Source organism: Ixodes scapularis, unplaced genomic scaffold (genome assembly GCF_016920785.2).
Source record: "Ixodes scapularis isolate PalLabHiFi unplaced genomic scaffold, ASM1692078v2 PGA_scaffold39__5_contigs__length_11793443, whole genome shotgun sequence".
Classification (NCBI taxonomy): Eukaryota; Metazoa; Arthropoda; class Arachnida; order Ixodida; family Ixodidae; genus Ixodes; species Ixodes scapularis.
The window spans coordinates 2,409,712-2,435,932 of record NW_024609867.1 but is presented as its reverse complement, the minus strand read 5'-3'; the positions used below and the strand labels follow the sequence as shown (position 1 = coordinate 2,435,932).

At 45.9% G+C, this 26,221-nt stretch overlaps 1 protein-coding gene across 1 annotated transcript in view; it reads left to right on the top strand.

The window, feature by feature from the left end:
* Positions 1–26,221, top strand: part of LOC8042312 (juvenile hormone acid O-methyltransferase-like) — a 53,716-nt gene that overhangs the window by 9,773 nt on the left and 17,722 nt on the right. Inside the window, exons 3-4 of the mRNA XM_040212166.1 lie at positions 5,658–6,235; positions 11,020–11,176. Coding sequence (XP_040068100.1) covers positions 5,658–6,235; positions 11,020–11,176 — 735 coding nt within the window. The remainder of the gene's footprint in view (positions 1–5,657; positions 6,236–11,019; positions 11,177–26,221) is intronic.

The following is a 26,221-nucleotide window of genomic DNA, read 5'->3' as shown; positions in this document are numbered from 1 at the left end:
CGAGTTAACGCGTACGATCTGGAAACCAAGATGTAGTCATCACAATGGAGACATTCAACATCCCGGTGTGAAAACAAGCATGACAGGTGCATAGCAACATCAAAGTGATGTTGACCATTTTCTTTGACTCTCCTGGGGTAATGCATCCCGAGTATGCACTACAAGGTTAAAGCATTACCAAGGAGTACTACCTGAACGTATCTTCTGCTAGTACTCTTCACAATACCGTGCAGCACGAGACACCGGATCTGTGGGTAGCTGGAACACGACAGTGGCACCACGACTGCACCAGCTCGTTCTTTGCATCTGATTGAGTTTCTTGGCCAGACACAGCACGCATCAGGCTCTCTACTTTCCCGACGTCGCTCCTTGTGATTTCTAGCGCTTCCCCAAGATAAAAATGCCGCTGAAAGGGACACTATGTGGGTCACAAGAAGATATAATGCGGAATATGACGGCCCAGCTGAAGTCCATTTCCAAAATGGCGTTTAAAAAATGCCTCAAACAATGGCAGGGCCGCTAGGGCAAGTGTCGGTCATCCCAAATGGATGTGTGTGTCATCCCAAAAGGACTAGGATTTCAGTCCTTTCGGCGCGCGCTCCATTTATCTATATAAAAGATTCCAAGTGTATTTTCAAAAATAAGGCGTTGGCAAACATACAAGTGCTATTTGTTTTAGAGTTTTTGCTCTAGAAAAAGTACTGCTGCAGACGCCAGCAGGTGCGGCACAGAGAAATATGATTTCGGCGTGCTTTGATGCTTATAGTTTAGCATACGTATACTCTGTTTCATACTTAGCGTACAACGCTGTCAAAACTACTGGCGCGAGCGCGTGGCTTCAGCTCTGGTTTTGTTCGCGCGAGAACGCGTGCAAATGGTCAAAGAGATCAAGCCCCATGCTCGCGCCACTAGCTTTGACAGCGTTGCACTCCAACTATGAAACAGAGTATAGGTGAAGGCACGGGCCCGAAAGCGCAATTCTGCACTGTCCTCTTGGCGCGAGCGCTCGCGCATAGAACATACATTTGAAAGAAACGCGCTTGAGCAGAAACAATTGTAGTGAAAAGAAGAAAACAAACAATGCTTCGGGGGGACCGGTGGACGCGCTTCGCCAGAATCACTTCCGCGTGCTCAGTGTACTGAACGTTACTTTGCGCACTTTGCGTGTACTCAACCACCGCTGAAGTCATCCGGATATGTAAAAAGAGAAAAGAAAATGCGTCAGCATGTTCAGAAAGTTTGAATTGCAGAAATTAGTTTCGATAATTAATGCAACTCATTAAACAGGCTTCTGTATACTTGAAGCGTAGGCTAGCGAGAAAACGAAACCGACGAAAACGTGACGTGTAGCGACTATTCAAATTTATTTATAACCTGCAGTTCACTTTTGCAGTGGATTAGATTAGAGATAAGAGCGCTTTCCTATGGGCGGTAGGGGAAAATATTATATACGGGTAAATCTTGCACAGCCTTTTTGTATTTATGCAAAATATGACAGTGGTCACCAGCCTAATCGGTTACAAAAGATACAGCAGTATATAAGCTGGTGGTGACGACTTTCCGTGTGTATAGGAATGTGTATAGGTATGGAAAGTGTTAGTGTCTTGTGTTATACCTTATGCTGTTTGTACACGCGCTCATGTACACAATGCGTATGTTACCTCCATGTCGCGAATGTGTGAAGTGTGGTGTGAAATAGGTGTATGTCTGGCGGGCGCTCACAATGATTGCTAGCTAGTTTTTTTTCTTTTTTAATAGTTTGAGCGTTGTTCGTTAGGTGGCGCTTGTCGCCGCCCAATTCAAGGAGTCGCGCGTTTTTATGTCTATTTTTTAGGTCAAAAACATCCGTCAGGTGGCGCTTGTCGCCGCCCAATTCAAGGAGTCGTGCGTTTATATGTCTATTTATTTGGGTGAAAAACATGGAGGCATTCCATGGCTCCACGGAGCAGCCTGCGGAGGCTTGGGTTCGGCTCTCGGTTTCTCTCTCGTCCCAGTAGGATCAGTTTAACACCTGATCCGTCCCATAGCAAGTTGAACGGGTGTTCCGTGCGGTGTACAGCTCCAAGTGCGTGCACAGACGCGGTGAGGATTACCAGGGACTTGAAAGTAGATACCGAATGCGAACAGGTGAGCAGGAGCGTTGAACGATCGGAACCGACGCCGCTTGAATCGGTGATGCTTCACATCGGCGCTGCCAACCGAAAACGCCGAATCACTTACGGCCAGCACAGCAAGCAGATGCTTTGTTCAATAAAGACATCATTCCATTTGTCGCTGTACGATTCCTTCTTTGAATGTTTTCTGGCCGCGAAGCAAATGCAGCCGGCTGCGCGAAAGCAGTCTCGGACAAACCCGCGAATCCCCCACTAAGTGCGGTGCCGGTGCTTCGAGGCGCGTTTTGGAGTGCTTTAGTGCGCACGGAAGACAGCGAATGGGCGCACGCACTTGAGAATCGTATTTTAGAAAAAAAGCAGTCCAGCTCGCTAGGCCTTACTCGTATCGCTCCCCTGTCGCTTGCCAGCCGGCATGCTTCTTTTGGGGGTGCTCACTGTGATTACCTGTTGATTGCGTGCCGTGTGCCTGCCCTTGGGGTTGCTAGTATAACGAAGGGGGGGTAGCGATATCTGTGACGGCTTCTTACTACCCCAAAGGTCGTACCCTACGGCAATCCTTTTGTTGAGAGTGTATAACAGGCTATCACCCCCTATGGCCCTCTATGGTTGGCCATAGAAATCCATAAAGACAGCTACAGCAAGCTATAGAAGAATCTATGGCCCTGTGTCTAAAGACTGCGAACCAATAAATTTTCTTTACCCGCCTATAGAAAAGTCTATGGCCACAACCCTATAAATGTTCTGTACCGCATATAGAAAATACTTTGGACCCGAGTTTAAAAACTAGAAACCAATAAATTGTCTTTACCCCTCTATAGAAAAATTTATGACCTCGATTATAAAGAATTAGGACCAACAAATTTTCTTTCCACGCCTACAGAATATCACTACCGGTGCTCTCTTTTTTAGTAAAAACACTCCGCGTTAGAAAATTAAATCAATACTACATTTCTGTAATGCCGATGACAAACCATAACCCAAGATATGTTCTCTGCTGCTGCAACAGGTCGCGAAACCCAGTAATATTGTTTGTTTGAAAAATCCATTAAAATACTTGTGAAACAATTAAAATTAATGATTACCCCCAAAAGTGAAAATAAATTACACTGGCGCCGAACACTGCAATCAAGAAATAGCTTGATTGCAATCTTCAGCACCAGTGTACTGCATGCCATCACTGCATTGTCAACGTGATTCATCAAACTTATTAAAAAGTTAATTAATAATTCTTAGTTAATTAGCCTAATTATCTATATTTGCTTTGTTTCAGGGTGTTGAATTAAGAGATGGGGGATATTTCAAGAGACAATTCAAATGATGTATTAAGTACGAGTAATATGTACTCCGCCTCTCCCTGTTTTTGCGACAAATGATGGGTCACCGCCAAAGTCGGATTCAAAAATTAGGCTGCCATATGGCGAACACGGCATATCTTCGCATTAGCTGCATATATGGCAGTCTAACTTTCCGATGTCGCTGCGTTGATGTTGTTGTGTGGGGTAGTGTTCTGCCTGTGTTCTGTGTGTTCAAAGCTGTATGTATATCTACCATGTAGCGTTCACAAGTGGAGGAATTTGAAGCAAACTTTTTTTAGAGCTTGCTGGCTAAAGAGAGCCAAAGGGTAAGCCACAGAGAAGTCTTTATCCAACCATTAGACCAGCTAAAGAGCGCTATGGCTGGACAGTGATAGGGCCATAGACAAAGCTAAAAAGGCCCTAAATAGCGACTATAAAAAATGCCAAAAGCAGACATAGAAAATTCTTTAGCGAATTGGGCCAAATAGCTGAAGCCGACCATACAAAGAATTTTCTATAGTCGACCACAGGACATTTTTGTATGGGTAGAACGAATTCAATGCGAACCCTTATCTGCACCCTCACGAAGTTCCAAACGACAACATGTAGCGGCTTTGCCTGCTGACATGAACCAGTCTAATTACTTTGAAGTAAAAGAAAAGACGACCCAAGAATCTAGACTCAGCCACATAGGCCATTTGAGCTAACGAAACAAAACAAAACAAAAAAAAAAAAAAAACATTGTTTACAGGATGTTTTTTTTTATGAGAGAGAATTTTTTGGCACCGTGAGGTCGGCCGGAAATTGGAATACGGCTGCATTAGTTCATGCGTTAAGTGAGCAATTTATCCAGTGATGTGGAGTCCCCACACTTACAAACACGACCACACGCCGATGTATATTTATCTCTAGACTTAATGTCTCGAACTAGACCCGGTGTCTCAAACGTTCTCCCTAGACTGTTCGAGCATCCATTAGGGTAATAGCAGAGAAGGTAAAAAGAGCAAAAAAATACCCTCCCCCTCTCACGCGTATTTCGTCTGTTCCGCCGAGTGGGCAGTACCTAGCATCCGGCTGGCGTACAAACAGTTTAAAATCGTGTCATTTTGGAAATTTCAAGCGCAGATGCGCAGATTTTGGTATGCTAGTTATCGTGTAATACTATGCTAGATAAAATGACTAACAGAGTCCAATTGCGCTGCTACCTGCGTGCAAATAAATGAAAAAATAGGGGAAACTGTGTCAGATTGGAGGTCTTTCCGGCAAAAAGTAAATCCGGTTGCTGTACCTTTTTTACTATACAAAGTTCGTACTGGTGTAGGCCTTCAGCGACCATGAGTGGAAGTCTGAATTAATAAATAAAAATGTGCTCTCCTGCCGCAATACACGCAGTAGTTGAGGGTAAAACTGCCGGCTGACTCAACTGCTATTTAGGTAACGGAAAAAAGATATGCTAGTTGATCATTTACCGAAATAGAACAACAGAGAGCTAAAGGCTGATTTTGGAGTAGCCATACCTAATCTAAGAACGCGAACCACTTCACAACGGCAGCCACGAGCGAGATTTCGATGTTCCGTACAGCCCGCCAGTACAGCCCAAAGATGGAGAATGGCAACCTCCCGGTTTGTCGTCTGCTAGCGGAGTCGGGCGCGTGCCCTCTCTCTCGTTTTACCCCGCCGAACCCGCTGAATTTCCCGGGTGTATGGAGAGGGCGCTGCTGTCGAAAAAAATGGTGCCGCCCAGAGAGCGCAAGGTGGAATGGTCTATACTCGGGAGACTGACTCGGCAAGCTCACGTTGGCCTCCTTATCTATTACGATCGGTGTCTCGAGCAAACGCGAACCTTTTAGAAGTATGGAGTAACTTTCCGGCCATGCACGCTAAAATATTTTAGATGCACATTGTAATGAGCAATTCTCGAGGACACATAAATTTGTTGCAAAAATATTTTCATGCGGAATTGTTTGCTGCGCGCATGAATTATTCTCACGCGTGAATAATACATGCGCTTGCCGTTTTTCGTTTCCCTTTTCACCAAGTAGAACATGTCAAAGCTTGATTCACCTGAAGGTGTCTCACCTTTCGTACTTGTAAGAGTGATTGAATTGAGACGATTATTTTTATTGTTAAATAAATACATTTTACAACAGCTCTAGTTGCCATTTAGACTGACATATACGTCCGATTCGCACCAATCAGTTTGAATGTTTTATTAGATAAATAACTAAAACCTCTTCATTCTATGCAGTTCGTGAAATTTCGGTGGCAAAACGGGCCACTGTTTCATCCGCCGGTGACGCTGTCGGCAAGCAGCCTCTTGGAACCCCTATTGTTCCTGAGGCCTACATCAAAGCTCACAAATGGCAGAGAGACCTCAGCATCAAAAGTCTCGATTTACCGCAAATGGCCTTCGGCAGTGGACCGAACTGTAGTCAGCAGTTCATCGACCTGGGCTGCGGGACAGGCGACTTCACGCGCCAGGAGCTGCTGCCACGCTGCCAACCCTGCGGCGTGATAGTGGCCATTGACGTGTCCCCGAGAATGGTGAAGTATGCCAAGGAGAACTTCGCACACCCGCAGATCGCGTACGAGGTACACGACATTGAAAGCGACGTCTCGGGGCTCCTCAAGAAGTACGGCAAGTTTGAGCGCGTCTACTCTTTCTTCGCCCTGAACTGGGCGGAGGACCTCAGAGCTGCCCTAAGAAATGTGGCAGCATTGATGACCGACGATGGGGAGTGTTTGCTAGTTTTCCCGGCTCGTATCGCTTTCTTCGTGGTGTGGAGGAAAATTGTGGAGCTGGATCGATGGAAGCCGTACAAAGGAGTAAGATTTTTTCCTTCATTCAGTTTTTTTTTTGTATTTTGACATATTGTGTTACATAAACACCCTTTTTAAAAGTTCATCAAGCAACATCGGCGGTCGCCATTGCTTCGACACGATGCTCAAGATGGGATCCGAGTTGTCGCAGAGCGTTGACGCAACCTTCGTGTCTAATACATGCTCAGGGTGTGTGAGCAAGCCTTGACGGACAGCCGTGGCCACGGACTTGTGAAGAACGGTGTATTAATTAAACGATTCCCATGTACACATGTGCGCAGCTTCATAGCCTCTAATGGTAACCTGGATTTGATTGCAAAAAACAACCATTCTGCTAGCTGTACAAGAGAAATGAAACGTCTTTACCTACACAAAATTTTGACGTAGTAACGCAGAAATAAATGGGGCTCAAACAGTCTCTGAGGGCAATATTTTACTAAAGTTGAGGCTTGGGCCGAGTTGGTACATACTTCGGAATTAAAAACAGCGCGAAAAAACGAGGACCGGACAAAGGAGTGACACGGACGTAGCGCTGAACTCATGAGGTCGACCTTTGCGACTTAGGAGGGTAACATCTATTTGCAACGGCAAGGGGTGTGTATTGGTTCTTGCATTGCCCCCGTGCTTAGCGACTTGTTTTTAGCGAACCTTGACCGCATCATCTTTGAACGGCTTGGGGGAACCAAAGTTGCAAAGGTCTTCCGGTATCTAGATGATTTTCTGATTTTGTTTCGTGCCGATGCCTTATCCTTTCTTTCGTTAATGACTCAAGTTTTAGCATTTTTAGTGATTGCCTTTCGCCACTTGTTCTGACTCATGAAGGGCCTGAGGCGCAATGAATCCGTTTTTTGGATTTGAATTTAACTATTTGTTTAGGTCATGTTTGTTGGAGCTCTGAACCCCGTGCTGGGGGGAGGGGGGGGGGGGGGGAAGCCACTGTTGCCCATTTGAGTCCGCTCACTCAAAAACTGTCAAGCGGGCGATTGCGAGGACTTGCTATACACATGCGCTGCGTAGGTCTTGTTATCAAACATATCTTTGACAGGCAAACTGAACGCCTCGCTGATGCTGGATTTCCCTCCCACGTGTTAACAACGGTCGCCGAGTCTTTGCTGAAAGATATCAAGAGCAGCCCTATGACAAGTGAAGAAGAGGCCCACAACAGAAAGGGAAGGGAAAGAAGAAAGTTGTGGTCATTCCCTACATACACGGCTTGTCCCACAACCTAAAACGCATTCCTGGCAGGTGTGACGTCGACGTTTTATTCTCTGCCCCGGACAAGTTGTCCAGGTTGTGCAGAGCAGTTAACCCTTCTTCGAGGTGGCCACAGCTTGCAGTACGAGGCATCGAGATCGCTTCGTCTCGTACTCTGAGAGGGTTGTTTATTCCCTCCCTCTGACGTGTGGCAGGCGCTACGTTGGCCAGACGGGCAGCTGTCTCAACGACAGGTTAAGAGAGCACGCTTACAGTGTCTCCACAACCGTGTCTGGTCATCTGGGCATTCATTGCCACGACTGTGGTTGCCTACCCGACTTCCAACGGTGTGAGGTTGTTAAGCGTCGTAGGGACCAGCTCACTCGGGAAATTCTAGAGGCTCTTGAGATAGCGAGGTTGGGTGCAGCATGTGTAAGCAGTCCTTCTGTGGCCCTATCAGGCAAAGAGATGAATTTTCTGGTTCCCTGACTTGCTCGTTTTTCAGCACGTACTCTGTACGGCTGTGTCATGGCGCATTTTTATTTACATATATATATATTTTTATCTTTGGTTTATTTTATTGGTGATGCATCACATGGGCTGAATTCTTTCTTCTCTATTGTTCCTGACACCGCAAATATATATTGCGATTTGTCGTTCAATAAACTCAGTTGTAACAGCGCTACGTCCGTGTCACTTTGTCTGGTCTTCGTCTTTCCGCGCTGTTTTAATTCCGCAATATTTCAGTTAGTTGACTAGTAGTTGAATACATGTGTGAAGACGTCCTATTTAGTTTTGCAGTTATCTAGAAATGGAAAAGATTGTAGGTAATAAATGTAAAATCAATACGTAATAAAAACTACGAGACAAACAACGAAATATGGAGTGCACGGAGAATCACGCTGTAGTTTCAGACGCAACTACCATTGAATATCGCTAGGGCCAAATGACAATTTAAGCAGCAAATCGGTCTTGCAAATTGTGATAGACTTTCTGCGTAAATATTGTGCCGAGATTTCGGCCAGATGAGAAAAGTCAGGCGATTAACTTGTCCGGCGAGAGCGAAGCTTATATGGCTCTCACCACTGTGTCAGTTGAGCGGAGAGTGAAGCATAGGACCAGGAGAGACCGTTTCTGCAGACCGCAGGCACTCCCTGGACACCCCGAAGATAACGATACCGTAGTGCTGAATTGCAAACGTTTACTACTGAAAAAGAGCATGGGAGATAGGCTGTACACGAGCGCTGCGTCAATGTTGACCTGTAACCAGTGCAGTCATAACTCGCGCACCTGAATCGCGGCGCAGGAGTTTGGCAACTGCCTAACTGGGCCAACTCTTGTAGCTTCTACTCTGCTAGGTCTCAACGTACAACGGACACCTGGTAAAATTTTAGTGGGCTTTAGCTAAAAAATTTATACAAGGTTGATCATGCTGACGAGAACTGGTAAGCACAAAATGGGTGATGCCAGCGGTCCTGAGGCTCTAAACTGGACACTTGGCGAAAACGTCTGCGAGGAATTCCGCTACCGTGATTGACCGGAGTCGCGCCTGAAGTTGACGCCGGCCAGTCATGGCGGTCAAATTTCTCAGCAAATTTTTCGCCAAGTGTAATGAGATTAGAGCCACTGGATGGCTCAGTCGGCAAAGCAACTGGCTTACATTCTCCAAGTGGTTAGTTCAGATCTTTCCGAAAACTGACGTCTCCCTATACATTTCCTATAAGCGTAACGCTTTTCGGTGCCAGTTTTTCTTTGCAGGTGTCATTTACAGCCGGCTGCTGCTGCCAAACGTTAAAGAACTCAAAAATATCGGTTCATAAGAACATTATTTTTAATTAAATCGACCGATCTCACTAAGTGTTTAAATCTCCCAAGCTTCCAGAGGGTCGTTCTAAAACAGTCACGCAAAGATCACCATAAAGCATCATCGTACAGGAAGCATTCCTCGACAATAAAGGCGTCCATGGCAATGTGTACGCAATCAACTTATCAATCATGCCCATTTCCAAGGATCTCTTATAATTTTATTGTTCTTGAGTATTTCAAAATAGTGAAGTTATTTTTTAGTGCATTCAAGCACCGACAAGCATGGGGGGGGGGGGGGGGGGGGGGGGGTGTACGAAGATGGAAGCTTGTTTTGCCGGTGTCTGAATAACAAAATCGCGGTGTACAAAAAACGTCTCCATAAAGCTATCCATAATCAGCGAATTTCGATCGGCTCACCAGGAACGAAGGGTTCAAGAAGAAACCGCTCATTTCATGGACAGAGATGGGGAGCTTGACGCTACGTTCCCAGAACCAAGTGACGTTAGCCTTGCGCGCCCTGGACACGAGCACTTAGCTCTGCCCAGTGCTTTGCTCACACGAGGAGCGACCTTCGAATTGTGATCTTTGATTTCTATGATCTAAAACAAACAAGAAACTTTGGCATGTGGTCCGCACAGCTGTAACACACCGCTAGGTGCGTGACCGTTTGACCTCCTCCTTCAAAACTGCAGTTCATTGGCGGTACGTGCTAGACCACGAGACAACTCATGCAGTTTCGTGCTCTGCTCGGGCAGACCCTCAGCAGGGTTGTGGCTTGCGCAGAAAGACTACAGTTCCCCCAATGTATGGCGTCAGCGGACGGAATAATAAAACTGGCAGTGATATCCTAATATCGAAAATTAAATCGGCCAGTGTACACCCCTTCAGCTCTCAGCCGGAACAGCTGGAACTGGTGGTCACGGGATCGGGTGCCAATTATAATATGTCGTAAATGCTGAGCGTAGCAACGCGTGGGGGTTCGCATAGCACAGGACCTGGGCTGAGCTCCAGGTTTTCGTAGAGTTTGGTTATGTCCGTTAGAGCAGAAGCGGCATGCGAGAGACTATCTGAACGTTCGCCGAAGCTTTTATTTTCACGAGTATCATGCCGAGTGATCACGCAGTGCTCGTGTCAAATCCATGGACTTTATTTCATTATCGTCAGGGGTGATCTCCGGGACTGCGTCAACACTACGTGATCCAATATTGCGAGGGAGATGCTGAAATACATAGTTTACTTTTACACTAAAACTCACACCCCAAAAAGTTAGAGTCAGTAGCACCGAATTCGGGTATATTTTCGTTAAGGTGCAGCCACAAAGTTTATGTATAGTAAAAAAAAAGCTTTAAATTTATTACGCTAGCACGGTCCATTTAAAATCAGTTCCTTGGGTTTTCAAAATACCCGGTGCCGTTTTTATTGGAATCCCTTAGAAAAAAAGCAGCCCTCACAAAATACTACTTGGCATTACAAGAGAACATTACCGAATACATTCAATGCCAGCTATTGCAAATTCAATTCACGAAAATGTAATATTTAATATTGTTCACATGACTGGAAAACAAATTAAGGTGTAAGACAGCCGTTACACTTTTAAACGCTGTACCTTATGCAAGGTGTTTGTATATCAATAACATAAATATCCGATAGCTCACTCCATGTCCCCCAAAAGAATTACAAATAATACGTCTATAATAATTAATAAAATCGACAGCGTCACAATCATAAACTTCTTTTTCTGCAGAAATGTTAATCACGCAGAAGGATAATGCAATCATATCTTCTTTCAGGTTATTGAGCGCTATATTCCCCCAAGCCATGACATCGAAGACAGGTCGGCCCTTGCTCCATACATGCTTGACATCCTTGAAAGTGCCAACCTCAAGCCACGCACATGCGAGGTGATGACCCAAGACATAATTCACAGGGGTGTGGACGAATTCATCCGTAAGTCTTCCTTCATAGTCCTGGCAAGGATCCTCATTTCTACTACCTTCCCAAGCAGCACCAAAAAGTCACTTTCGATCGGCCGACGGCCGGCCAGTGTCTGGACAGCTTGGCCACTTTAAAGGGGCACTGACACATCAAAATCATACTTTTTTTAGCATCCGAAACGATTGAAAGCGATGGCGGGACATTGCCCTTAAATTTCAAAACTTGGGAATTCAGTATTTCTTAATTAAAAAAACAATTTGCAAATGCCGAATTTGAAGTTCCCGCGTTATCTGCGCCAGTGCAGTGAGTCAAATTTTGCGGTCTCCTGCGACTCGACTTTCTTTGGGACCTCCGCCGTTGCCACAGCGACCCGAGGCGAGGAGGAGGTGAGCAGGCGGGATAGAAGCCGGCGCGGGAAAAAACCGGTTTCTTCCCCGTCCAGAGCCGTACTGCCCCCGTCTCGCCGTTAGCGCCGCCAAGTTTTCCGAGGGAGGATACAAATCCAGGAAGCGACATCACACCGAAATCTGATTTTTGGTATTTCAAAAAGAGGGGCCGTAGTGCGTTCGCAATTGCGTTAAAAAACATGTTTTACGATTGCTGTTATTAAATGTTATAGAATTGTCGTCTACGAAGCTTCTAAATTTCCTGATTTTTGACGTCACCCATCAAAAGAAGCAAGGAGGTTAGCGCGGGAATTATAAAAGCCAAAAATAAAAAGGCGCGCGTGCGCTCAAAAACTTTTTTTTCGCGATGCGTATTTTTTTTTTTGCGTGTATATGACTACAACTTGCATTGTTTTAGACAATAAAAAATAATACGACCTTTGAGGTATCAGTGCCCCTTTAAGTTCTTGGCCATCGGAGACATAAACAAGGCCGGCACGAGTCCGGCCAAAAACTAGCTGCTTATAGCTTGGCCGCGGGAGACAAAAGGACTTCCGGAAGGCGCCTGGCCAGTAGTGTTGATTTTCAGATTGGCCGCCGACGACATAAACACGGCCGGAAGGGTTTGGCCAAAAATGCTGATTTTCATCTTGGCCGCCCTGGACATAAACACGGCCGGCAAGGGTTCGGCCAGAAGTGCTTATTTTCAGCTTGGCCGCCGAAGACATAAACGCGACCGGCAAGTGTCTGGCCAGAAATGGTGATTCTCAGTTTCGCCGCAGGGACACCCATAATCTGAACTTTCATCGCGTTGGCGAAACTTTGGCATGACGACGGGCAGCGAGAGGAGCATCGAGAGCGAGTAGTTGGCAGGATTGTAGTGCGGCGCACCACGCGAACACAGTTAGCGCAAGCATATGATCACCGTTTGATTCAGATTTTTTTCGTTAGACTCGAAAGGCTGTTGTCCTAACTAGCACTGTCATGTGATATGTTCATTTGGAACATTACCAGAAGTGGGAAAATATTGTGCACGTCGTTGTTCTTTGAAAATAAGATACGAAATCAGCGCCGATGTCATCTTCGCGCTAACAATATCGCTCTGTCGCTGCGCGGCACTCTTAGCGCGAATACCATATCCGCGATTTTCTGGTTAGTTCTTCGCATATTTACTTCCCAACTGCACTCTAAGAAAAAAAAAGTGTTCGTCGGGTGCATCGGGTGCACATGTTCCCCTTCCTGGAAGACGCACCCACTGTTACCCAGCCAGTGTCCTTGTACACCGACCCTGCGCCCCCTCCTCGTCCTTAAAATCCTATGGGTTTAAAGGTGCATCAATGCACCCAGCTTAGTAAACCGCCACGCTAGCCACGCGCCCCGATCAGCTTATGCTTGGATCGGATAAGATTGGATCGTTTGGGCTTTGTGTTTTGCAGGAAACTAAGCATGACGCCTCACATACATGGATTAAACTTAAGCTAGTCTCAGTAATCCTTTAAATAGGTGCTAGTATATTCATTTTCTCAGCCAACGAAAGCTAATAGCTTCGGTTAGAACCACAATGGAAACGATCAAAATTGAACCACACGTAAAAGAAAAAGAAAATTAACATGGCGACCTAGATGGGCAGAACGCTCGTTTTGTCGTTAGCAACGTGGTTGTTGTAGGGTGGCGGGCTTCGCCGTGACGCTATTAACGCTATCGTGGTGATTGACGCCAGTGATGATCGGTGTACGTAAGCAAAATGCTCGCATTCAAGTCGCTATGATGAACTGCCTGCTCTCGTGGACTGGTAAAGGTGTATCCACACGACGGACCGGGCCGCGGACCGATTGATCACGTGATGCGAGGCCCGCGGGCCGCCCGGCTGCAATGAGCATCCACACGGCGGACCAAAAGAGCAGACGACAGGGTGAACAGGCCGGTCTAACCCTCGACCTCACAGCTCCGCCAAACGCATGCAGCGAGCTGCTTTGAGGCTATTTCTAAGGAGCCAAGATGGAGGTTGAACGAAAGAGACGTTTGGCCGCGGTGGCCGTGGCGTTGACTATTGAGGACGAGGAGGACTTAAGTGAACCGAAAAGGTCATGGGGACATCTTTCGTTGATTATTTGAGTAGTCGTCGCGACTATTGTCCCACAGAGCGGGGGAAAGGCTCCATGAGCGCGAAGAAGTAAAAAGTTGCATCGTCGCACAACAAAAGGTTCGTCTTCTTCGTCTTCCACAGTTGGCGCCAAAAGAAAACGACTTTGGATTTGGATTCCAATCCAAACAACAAAATTCAGCTTGTTGCCAGACTTAGCGCTTCAATTATACTAAAAACACCGCGGTCCGCCGCCAAGGTCCGGGCGAGAAAAGTCACTTGGCCTTTCTCACAAGCGCGGGCCGCGGACCGCCGGCACACCTCAAAAACCGGTGACGTAAGATCACATGATGCGCGGCCCGCGGACCAAAAAAAGCAATTTGGTCCGTCGTGTGGATACACCTTAACAGGCGCTAAAAACTTCCGATGCTGCGTGGGCCGTTGCTGACAGGCGCTGCTGTGTAGAGCATACGCCTGGCACGAGAGCGTTTTCACGTTCGCACGGCAAATGATTCTCAACGATAAAGCAGCGTTCTGCATCAACAGCAAGCTAACGCTGCTCAACAGTCGCACGCTAAAATTTGAGCAGAGCGAGTGCGTTCAGTCAACGTAGTCGCGGTTAATTCTTCATTTTATTTTATAATATGGGTTATACGGCGTAAAACATAGGATCTTCAAGCTTCCCCTTTTGGAAGCCATTTTTTTGGCTCGGGAGTGCTTTTGGAAGTACGGAGCTGTCCTGTTCACTCGGTATTGACAGCAGAGTAGACGCTATGCTTGTTTTAGGCTAATCGTGTCTCCGGGTAGGATCATGTGACTACAGTCCAAGGGAAAGAGATAAGAAAGAGCACGGCACCACCCGAAGGCAAAGGCCACGGATAACATCCACTGCACTATCAACTTTGGGTCAATCTTTCAAGAACATATAAGTCACAAATCCTCTCATTGTGTTCATTGTTGGGATACCCCTGAAGATAAGCCTTTGTAAACGCAACCCCCTTTTGATCTTGAAGGAGCTGTTACTTTCCTACTCCTTCTCTTATTTCCCCTCTCTTCCTAAGCTGAAAGCGTGGAAGAATGTGCGAACTCGCCAGACCAATCGACCGGAGGCTTTTTTATCACTTGACTCCGCTCTCTGGGGACGGGTGACATCAGGAGCGTGATCACGTTGTAAAGGTTTCCCCGGATGACACAGTAGCTTTTTCCAATCTCGGAATGTCTGCTTCCTGGCCTAGTTTCTTGTGTGCTATGCTGCGACCTGCGGGGCTGTCATAGATTTCGTCCGCGACAACGTATCCAAGACTACCAGTATTTGAAATGTCCTACGCGTATATCGGCAACAAGCGATTTTTTTCAAAAAGGCCTTAGAAAGTCTTGTGATGCGTTTAGTGTTCTTTAGGCAAGTGACAAAAAGAAAGGGGTCCGTTAAGACTCAACGCGATGTGACAGACATCGTCTTCTCGTTTATGTGCGGTTGTTCTGCAGTGCCCGTATCGACATATATCTCGGAATACACCTTTCAAGTCCGCTAAGTTTATTGCAAGTGCACTGAACCCGACTTGTTAAAAAAAAGGGATCGCTGTTTTACGGGTACTTTTCAAGATTATTTATAGAATCAGCACTGTCTATTCTCCCGTCAGACGGAACAATACTTTCTCCGAAATTTTACCCGCAGTCGCCTCCCAACAGCTGGTTGAAATCATGCGACAACTACCGGAGAATACTGACTTTCTTGTTTTCCCGGCATTTCGTGGAAACATGTTTTTATCGGCAACTTTCCGTGAATACAGGTTTCATGGTCACGTTTAGTCGACACTAACATATCACCGACAGCCGTTACGTGAATTGTACGCTGCAGCGACATTCCTTCGCGGGTGTGTCGATCACTGGCCGGCAGTCCCGCCCACGCAGCTTCGCGGCGACATTATGCGACGGCTCCTTACAGAAAAGTTAACCCACGTTGCCCACCCTACAAAAACTTTGCAGCGACAATCTGGGTGACTTCTTACCAAAAAAACAAAAAGACTAATCATAGCTGTTTGTAAAACAATCTTTCGATGAAACATCCTTCGATGAACTGACTGCCACTGCCAATGACAGGCGTCTGGAGGTAGAATTTCGGGGAAATTATTTTTATAGCTGCCGGGAGAACAGGCAATGTACCTAACACTTACCCCTGTTCTTGTTTGCTTTTCAATCTTCTTAGCTGTATAAAAGCTGAGAAGTACCTTTCTATACTTCGCAGAGCGCTTGTATGGTTGTACTTCTCTACGGAACATGCTCTGCTCAATAAACTTATAGGAGATGTGAAAACAAACTTTTTTGTCTGTCTTCCTGACCGTTTACAAACACCTGTGCGAATAAATCTTTTTACGGGTTCCCTTCGTGTTTTAAGTAGGTTAATTCTGTTCGGGACGTCTTTGATAAGTTTGAGATATCCAACCTTCCAGGGCCCGTTTTCTCGAACGCGAACCGTGGGTTAAAGTTAACTATTGTCCCTAGAAGAGGGAATTCTAGGTAACATGACTGGGAGAGCAGGGGCGCCGAGGGAGGAGCAGTGCCTACAAGCAAAATGGCCGCGACATCGCTTAATGAGGGTTAATAGTTCTGCTTGGTTCTGCTTAACATTCATTTCGATCCGGATGTTATATTAATGACGCACCGTCAGCCTATTAGCACGTCAAGCAAAGCGGTACTTCAGAGGGACTACTAAACTAACTGACGGCAGCATTCCGCGAACGCATCACTCTTCAGCAGTCCGGGATCCAAGACATATGACGGCACATTAGCCTTGCAAGTGTTTTTTTTTTTGGTGAGTAAAATAATGTTTTGCGAACGAGTGTTGGTATATATTTGTACTAACACGTTTAATTTGTTATCCTCGATAAAGTCTTCGTTCCGGGTGAGCAGCTGTGACATTGTACTGTTTTTTTGTTCGCAGTGCGCCCACAGTATGCCGGCAGCATCGAGGTTTCTACATATCCCCGGTGGCCAGCAATTCAACGGTGACGAGAAGCTTAGCTTCTCATCACCGGTGGATCGGTTGGGCAAACGGAAGAGGGGGCAAACATTTGAGATCAGCAGGAATCGCAGAAACGTGCGTCGCAAGGAACAAAAACGAGACTACGTACAGCACCGGCGTTGCCGGACTGAAAGGCACACGGGAAAGTTATGCGTTGTTTATGGCGAAACATATTGAAGGAAATCTTTCTTACATTTTCGAATATTTGTCGACAAACTCTAGCATAGTAGCTAAAACTTCTTCGTACCATCTAAAGGAAATAAATTGGTCTTCAAGTACAGCATTACTATATTTTGACTTAAAATACCATACTAGATCGATAACAACCAGCGGAAGAAAAGAATAAACAAAATGACTGGCTTGTTTCACCGATAGATGGCGCAGCTTACTGCCCAATCAAAAATAATTATTGTTGTTCTATATTATTGTTGTTCGATACCCGGACCAGGCGGATTTTTTCGGTCGCTCACCAGTCACCTAGCTGTGTTTGGAGATTTATGTTTGTCCTTCGTCCCTCTTGTTCCCCTTCTCCAGGGATTACCTTCATCATTCTTGTCCAGCTCGCTTGCACCTTTGCATTTAATTGCATTATAATTATAACTTTAAATTGCAAGCTTCACCCTTGTTGGTGTTCGACTGGTGGCAGCTGATAAAACCCGTTTGCTCTACTGACGTCTAACCCCTGGTTAGCTCAGTTGGTTGAGCGCTCCACTTGTAATGGAGAGGTCCCGGGTTCGATACCCGGACCAGGCGGATTTTTTCGGTCGCTCACCAGTCACATAGCTGTGTTTGGAGATTTATGTTTGTCCTTCGTCCCTCTTGTTCCCCTTCTCCAGGGATTACTTTCATCATTCTTGTCCAGCTCGCTTGCACCTTTGCATTTAATTGCATTATAATCTATATCCAGTCGTTTATTACAGTACCTAGGTACTTTTCCCTCCCTAGGCACCGTGGTTTACCAAAATGGGTTTACCATTGCTCGGGAAAACCGGCCCAGATGGTGCCCATTTAGGGTTAACGAATAATTCGACTGGGTGCCAGATGTATAGCTTGAGAGCGATTCATTTTAAAAAGCATTGGTCAGCGAAGGGAATGCCGCGGTCATGCTTGTCCTAGAGCAAGTGAGCCAGCACTGCCTTTCGTGGCCTGATCGCGTCTTTTCATTTGCTTGCGTGCGATATATTCAGTTGCATAGTTCAGAAAGACCTGATGGTGGCCTGTTATTCTTGACGTCACGACAACTTGGTTGAGGTTGCGGAAAATCGTCTAGTCCATTGTGAGCCAAGCTCTTCCGAACATCGCGATACTACAGAAACAAATGAACTTACGTGGAGCCTTGGACGTCGTTAACTTATGCGGATGAAAACTGGAGTCGTCGATAGAGTTGCATTAGAAACAATGCTCGAGAAAGAGTGGTATGCTGTGTGCATGCGGGCACATCTTTTTCAAATTACAACCCGGAGGCGGATATTTTTGCATAGGTAAACGAGACCTTGGGTAAGTGATCTTGAAGTACCGCCAATTATTTGAGCAATTGCGTTCATTTTTGCTTTCCTTAAAGGGGTATGGAAACAAAAATTGAAACATTCAAATTTCGGTTGGAAATGAGTCAATCATGACGGATAATAACCGTAAATGGTAATCGCACGTTTGTATTTTGAACGACTCGCTATATTTTTTGTTCCAAACGGTGCCCTCGAGCAAGCGCTCGAAGAGAAGCGAACGGAGAGCGCGATGCGTCATGGGATATCCGGCGCAAACATAAACAGAAAGAAAAGATTCCCCGTATTCGAGACGTAACAAGGCTGGAGCGGGCGTTATGAGCTTTGCCCTTGATTGCTTTGTCAGCGTTGTGGTGGTGTCAATAGGGAGTTTTCGTGGACCGTTTTCGCCGTTCCGCAAGGCCCTCCGCAAGCCGCTACGATAGCGGGAACTCCACAGTCAAGGCTATCGGCGCGCAAGCGCAGTAGCAACTTCTTCGTTGCGGAAGGCTTAGCGGAGGGGGCAACGCGGTCTACGAAAACTCCCTAATAGCGTCAACGCGTTACAACCGAGCCCTTCGAAGTACCCGTGGGGTGACGAGCGTGTGGCTGGCCCAAGGAGCACGTAGCTTCCACAACACTGTCAACTTAGGGCTGAACGGGGTGGGGAAAGCAACATTTGTTTGAGTTTTGAGCGACGGGCTAATCTTCTAGGGGAAGAATGGCTGTTTCCGGTTGCACGAACGAGGGTCTGAGAAAAAGGGGAGTCCTTCTTTGGCGTGTCCTTCGACCCTTTGTTACAATGCGCGATTTGTGAATTGAGCTGGGAGGAAAGCTAAAAGGAAAATGTTGAAATTCCAGAGGGCGGCGCTACTCCAAAGGAATCTGCTACGTCACGACTACGTGGCAAGTTCCCCAACGTTGCTAGATTACCTCCCAAAGAGGCTCCGCATGCATCCGCCAAGTGCTCATTCACAGATCGTTTATGTAGCTTTAAAGTTAGTTTTTTTGTGCCTTCCAACCGAAGACTTGTGTTTTTGAGGTTAGGGTGCAACATGCAACACATTCAAGCTAGAAAATGAGCGCTGGAATTTTGTTTCCCTACCCCTTTAAACTTTATTCGATAAAGAGAAAGCAGACGTTCATTCCAACAATAGTTTAAATTCCTAATGCGCTAGGGGCTCCAATAATAGGGAGTTTTAGCAGGTCGTTTCCACACGAACGGTTTGTCCTCGAACGCATCCGCGACGCCACTGCGCATGCGCGCGCGAGTCGTTAGGGCGTCGGGAGGCTCTTCTCGTCCGTTTCGCCCATTCCGGCCGCTGGAGTCGTCACCGCAACGCAGACAGCACCGTTCATGACTCGGGTAAAAAAAAAGATGGCGGTCGTTTCGGCGACCGCCTTCGCCGACCCGGTGGACCCGGCCGAGCGTTAGGCTTAGACAGCGGGAGGCGATTTGCCGTCCTTGTAGTCTGCCCCATTTGAGAGGTCGAACCAAATCATTTCGAGGACTGCTCACAATGGTAAGCCATCGTGAACGCTGTAAACTGCGCATGCCAGTAAATTTTTGCGACAGCGAGCAGACAAAATGATCTGCTTCGACGGCACACAGCATGAACGATCGTTCAAGTTCAAGATGACGGAGACACACCTTCACGGTAGTTCAGACGCTTTTTACTCTCTCTAGCTTCGCATGCACACTCTAAGGAAAAAGGGAGCGTGACTGGCTCCCTCAGGGGAGCAAATGCGCTGACACAACCATTGGTCTCCTTGGAAAGCAATGGTGACGGGAGCAACCCTTGCGCCCCTACCGTTAGTCCCTCAAATTTGAACCCCCAGAAGTAACTTTTGCACCCTTGCATTTAGGCCCCTGGGACTAAATGTTGCGCCCTTACCTTATTTTGCAGCATATTGCGCCCTTACACACCCAGGTGGCGCTAGTCAACGTAAAATTCAAAGTTGGAAAAAATATGGTATCGCAGGGGTAGATCTTTTCCGCGCTCATTACATTCACATACGAACAACGCTTATTTCACATTTGCGCACCTTATACACATTCAACATAGACAACGAATTAGAACACAGATGACACACACAACACACTCCCAACACACACGTGACGACACGCTATTCCAATCGCCACCCCTAAGCCTACCCATGCTTCTTTTACACTGATCATATGAGAGGAGTCGTTTTGTCAGTGACGATCTCAACCGTGAATGACCTTACAAATATGGTGCTGCTTTCGCACCAGTTTTGTTCTCCAATATTATTGCTAAACTTCCCAAGGAGTGTATCTCTTACTAAGAAGTCACGGTACACACCGTAATTATTTGAGACAGTCTATAAAACAGCGTCACTATAGGCTCCCGGCAGCTATGTTCTCGATTCCCCGCATAGACTGCCCTACTTTGCGCATGCGCGTCTCCGTGGCAATTGCATCGTCTCTTGCGAAAAAAAATAAGATTGAGAAGAATACAACAAGAAACAAAACCAGAATTTATTGTTTTTGTCTTTGGAAACGTTTTTACCACGTGCTAAGTGGTAAAAACATTTTTCTACGTTCCAATTAAACCAAAAAGAAAATATAAACGCTTTCAAAGTACGTTCAAAAGTATGCAAAGAGAAGGACGCCAGGACAATGGTCAAAAGCCGCATGGCCAGTGCATCAACAATGGCTGCGCTTGAGTCAGCGGCAGCTTCCACGACATGCTGGTACGGAGGCTGCGATCGTTATAAAGTCAGCTTCAACCCTTAAAAATGCTCCCTCTTGCAATTTTTTATGCTACGATTGTCTGTGGATACCCACGCCTGCGTTCCGAAACAGTAAGTGCGTCGCTAACGCTGGCCATCGGCGGTGAGTCAGACGCCGCCATCTTGTCCGCGCGTCTTTTTTGCTCCCGCGCTCTTGCTCCCCCGCGCCTTTCGCTACTTTTGCTCCTGGGCTTTTGCACCCGCAGCTGCTTTTGCTCCCGCACGCCTTTTGGTTAGTCCCGGTCTAGTACAGTAAGTCCCCAGCATTTGCGCACGGCACCTAGCTCGAACCAGATGGTCTCTCTGGGGAGCAAATGGGAGTTTAGAGGCCAAATGCTGCCGTTAGTCTTCTGAGACCATCTTTTTTTCTTAGAGTGCAGTTCTTGAAATTCAGACCGGCAAATGTTACTTCGGCCGTCTTGTTTACATCAGTCGCACGCCGTAAACACGAGCCGCCACCACCACTGTCGACACTACGGTGTCCGCCACCGTCGCAGGTTGCAGAATGTTTCACATCCTTACTAGAAGATGGCGCCACCGTTAAGCACGATCATCGTCATCGTTTACACGGTCGCGCCACTTTCACGATTCGCTAAAATATGTCTAATTCGACGTACTGTTTCACGGAACGGACCGGCTGTACCATTCGTGATTTCGGAACCGTGTGCTTGAAAAATGGCCCGCTAAAACTCCCTAAAGACCTTTTCCTGTAATAGCTTGTATTGCCCTGTACCAGTTCATCTAGCTGCAAGCTGTACAACTTGTGTTACAATCATAAAAAAATATCAACAGTATCAGCAAAAAAAAAATTAAGCTGCTTTGATTTTGTTAAGCATGACGTGAACCCTTCCTTTACAGAAGTTGTTCTCTTGTTTTATTTTGGAATAGTACATGGAAGTCAATGCACATGTGCTCTTTTCATTATCCGAAGGGAGCACATGCAGTGCTTGCAAGCTGCTCAAATTGACAAGCATCGAATGAAAATATTGAGGTTGAAAATTTGTCGCAATTCTTCTATTTGGTTTTATTTTAACGCGTGCGCTTCCACTACATTCCGAAAGTATCAGACTCCGCACCGGGGGTACGAAGTACAGGCTTTTACACATTTAAGGGTGTCCAAGGGGTGTTGTAGCAACTTAGACTTTTGGCTACACCCTTTTATCACCCTAATATCTAGTAATACACCCTCATAATTTTACGGAAAGGGGTGCTGTTTCGTGTTACATTCTCGATTTAGTGAATGGTGTAAGAAGGGTGTAGAAGAGTGTGCTAAATAAATAATACGAAAAGTTAAAGTGTTTGGAAAGCTTTTATATGGCCCTCTTTATAATGTACAGGTTAGATTTCTGCTTGAACAGCAACGGTTGTCAGAAGCCTTGTTTTCTATAATGTTAGTTGTAATTCATGCAAGTAGCTGAAAATAAAGTGCCTCCTTTGCATACCATTTTTTGTTTGCAAACAAAGTTTTATACATAAGTTCATATTTATTTTTTTTTCATACTAATTTTTTTTTTTTGCAAATTATTGATCGTAGTTGTGACCTAGTTGCACGGAGCGTCCGCCTCGGCTACGGGAGGTGGTCGGTTCGAAGCCCCCCGTCGGACACCCACCGGATAAATGGGTAAAAACGTTCCCCGACCCCGGCGCTCGAGTTCCCATTCAGGGGATGACGTTTGGGAGTGGTTCCGCAAACCCCGCAAAACCTAGCTGCGAACACTTAACCGCAACCGCTGGTCGGTTGCGGCGGTATGCCGCCTTTCGTGGCGTTGTTGCACTCGATCAGATCCTCGCCCTTGGGGCGCCAGGTGAAAAGTTGAACGCGCGCGCAAAAATTACTGCGTACTCAGAAATTGGAGATCAGGGGAAATTCTCAATACTAGCATTTTTTAACAAATATTTATTGATGCAAGTGTACAGTAAGAAGATCAAATAGTCTGGAGTTTATATCTGACAACACAACATGAAATCAGAAGAAAGTAAATATGTGTGAAAAATATTCATGACATGCTGCTAGAACCTGTCACGTGACCATGTCAACCTAGGTAAAATATACATCTGAGAATATGATGACATGCACAGAAATTCACACACATAAATAGGCAGAACCCATAATAAGCCAGTCCGAGACATCCCATGAAAAATTGTCTATAATCGTCTATGGAAAATCAAATGGCAGGCTATCACTTCCTATAGCCCTATATGGTCGGCCTTAGAAATCCATAAATACAGCTACAGCCAGGTATAGAAAAGTATGGGGCCCTGTGTCCAAAGTCAGGGAATCAATGAATTTTCTTTACCCGCCTATAGAAAATTCGATGGGCCTGAGTCTAAAAACACAGGACCGTGCTTCAATAACAATAATAATAATAATAATAATATTAATAATAATAATAATAATAATAATAATAAATAAGTTTCTGTTTTTAACAGTGCCCAGGGACATCGGATTAGTCTTATTGCTGGCGCAGTTCAATTACAGTGTACTAGAATACTTGGGTAGTGTTGGGACCGAAGGGGCTCGCCTGAAGCGCGCGGTATTGATCGCGACAGGTGTCGCGTCCGGCGCCTTATCCGGAAGGTGTGCGCATGCGCGGCTGCACGCGCGAAAATATGAATCTTTGGTGCCGCTTTGGTGGAGTGCACATAGGATTTCCGGTACAGCTACGACCTGCCAGCGGTCGTACCGCGGCATCAATTACGCTGCGGCACGATCGTTAGCAACATGATGCTTCAATGTATTGGACGGTACAAGCTACATTACCCTTCCTTTACATAAAAACAATTGCGACTTTAAAGAAGCGGTTTCGGTTTGTCGGATGGTGAGCATTTTAAATGAAATGCCCATTTCCTTGGTCGCAAATGCCGAACAATAGATATTTGAAAGGGATATCTAAAACTCGGAAGCAGTTTTTTTTTCCTATCTTATTTTATAACGGAACGGAACGGCGCATACTAAAGTTCGAGATTGTTTTAGTATGTTTCTAATACCCCAGGTTAACTTCTCTGTCTTCTTTTCTGCCCGTCTTCTTTTTCTTGACCTTAATCAGCTCGCTTCACTTGTCACTCATTCTTGTGTCCATTTATGGGACGAACCACCCAAGCGACGGTCGCAAAAGGGTGAGAATCTTCTATTTCTTCGTGGCTGCCACGACACTCCGAGAATCACCCGACGTTCTCTTGTAAGAAAGAGCTTATAAGCCGTGACAATTTTTATCACGCGTTTTAACATTTAACTTAAGTCCAAAAACTGAGACAATGTGGGCTGAACAAGTAATGCTTTATAAGATTCAAAGAAAACAAGAAACTATTTCACATCATTTTAAGCAGAAAACATGAGCACTCGTAGATCAGGCAAGGAAAAAGTTGTAATAGTTTACAGCACGGCATTGAAATAATGGCTACAATGTGCAGCGCATACATGGTTACAATATGCAGCGCATTATCCTCTTGAGGGTAAACCATCTGAAACCTACACGCTCACAACAATACATTTAACCGACAGCTGATTTCTGACAACCAGGTAAGTCTCGCCTGAGCTGGGTATTCGAAGGGAAACACCCATGGTTCCACAGGGGGCGTATCTGTTTCACGCAGACATTCAGGGTGTTTTTGTTTTATTCTTTACAGAACTTTACATATCTTACAAAAAAAGGATGTGGCAGATATGTGGATGCCGTCTTTCGTTATATCTGTAGGGCTCGGTGGACAATGAATGGGTGAATAACCGTTGCAATGTTTAATAGTGAACCAAGATCTGTTAGTTAACTTATTTATTAACGGCTTAATTGGCCATGGTGCAATTGCAGTTTTAAAAGGAGTCATTATTAAAGGCAAACACAATTTCGAGAATTCGCGAAAAGGCAACGAGGTTCGCAAAATTAATCGTAAAAGCTTGCCTTTCTTCGCTTGATTCAGAAACCGCGTTATGAAAGTAATACGTAGAATAGTAACTTAGTCGTCTTGATGTGTGGCGCCGGCGAGTCCACCGAAGAAACGCTGTCGAGTTAGTGAAGAGGGGGCAGAAACAACTGCGTCATTCTCCTACGCATCAATATCAGCACAACCTCATTCGCGCTTTCAGCGCACAGTTTCTTTAATTAAGCGAAGAAAGGCAAAACTTTAGCGATGAATATCTCAGGACAGAACGAGCGGGTTGGTAGAGATAATTAAGCTTGAGGAAGAAACGAAAATGGACGGACAAACACAGCAAAAACGAACGCCTTGTTACTTTGGCTCAGAGCTCGTTGCTTGTTCGCGAACTTTTTAAATTAGGTTGGCCTTTAATGATGGCTCCCTTTAAAGCTGCAATTGCAACATGGCCCATCAAACATTTCGTTAACCCTCTGCCTACCGCAAAAATTAAAAAAAGAAAAGATTTGAAAATACCGATTTTTTTTTTACGTGCCCTATACTCTGTTTCACGTTGTGTTGTACCGCAGGAAAGGCTACAAGCGCGAGCTGCTTGCTCTAAAGCACATCTCGGCGGCACGAGCTCCCGTGCACCAAGGGCAGCTGCCAACGCTATGAGCTCGCGCTCCTAGCTTTCGCTACATGCACCGCTCTCAGAGAAAAAAAAGAAAAAAAAAAGGCGGGCTGCGCGAGCCGGATAACTCGACTACAGCGCCGCCACGAACTGTCAATACACGCGCACTCACGAGCTCCCGTTGCCGAGTCGCTCCGGTCCCAACACTACCCAAGTATTCTAGTACACTGTAGTTCAATGGAACGCAGAAAGAGACGCTTGCGCGCGCTCACGCACACACACACACGCGCGCACGCACTTACACACGCATGCACACGCACAAAGGCATAGCCGCGCGCAGACGCATACACATGCACAAGCACAGACACACACACTTATGCACGCGGGCGGATTCGCACGCGCGCGCACACACACGCACGCAAACAAATACAGCGAAGGAGACGTTGCATGAGTTAGTTTCGGTTTTACACAAAAAAGGAATAACCTAAAGTTTAAATAAAACCTAAGATTTACTACATTTTTGTTCATTTCTTACCTTATTATTGTAGTCAAGTTCTTGTTGTTCCAAATATAATAATGATTTGCAACGTTTTGTTCTAAAAAAAGAAAAAAAAGACTATTGAAGACTGCGCAAGACCATCGTTATTGAATGGCCGTTGGAGTTACAGTGGCTTCAGAAATCTCCTTTCTTTTTACGTTTTAGCCGTTTTAGCGGATATTTTAGATGTCTTCCTTACGAATACCGTGGTCAAGAATAGCAAGCGATGACAGAGCTGGGAGACGTTGTGTCTTGCCTACGCCTGTAAGTTCAGAACCGCCCATGCACGACTCGTGAAACACCGGTGAGC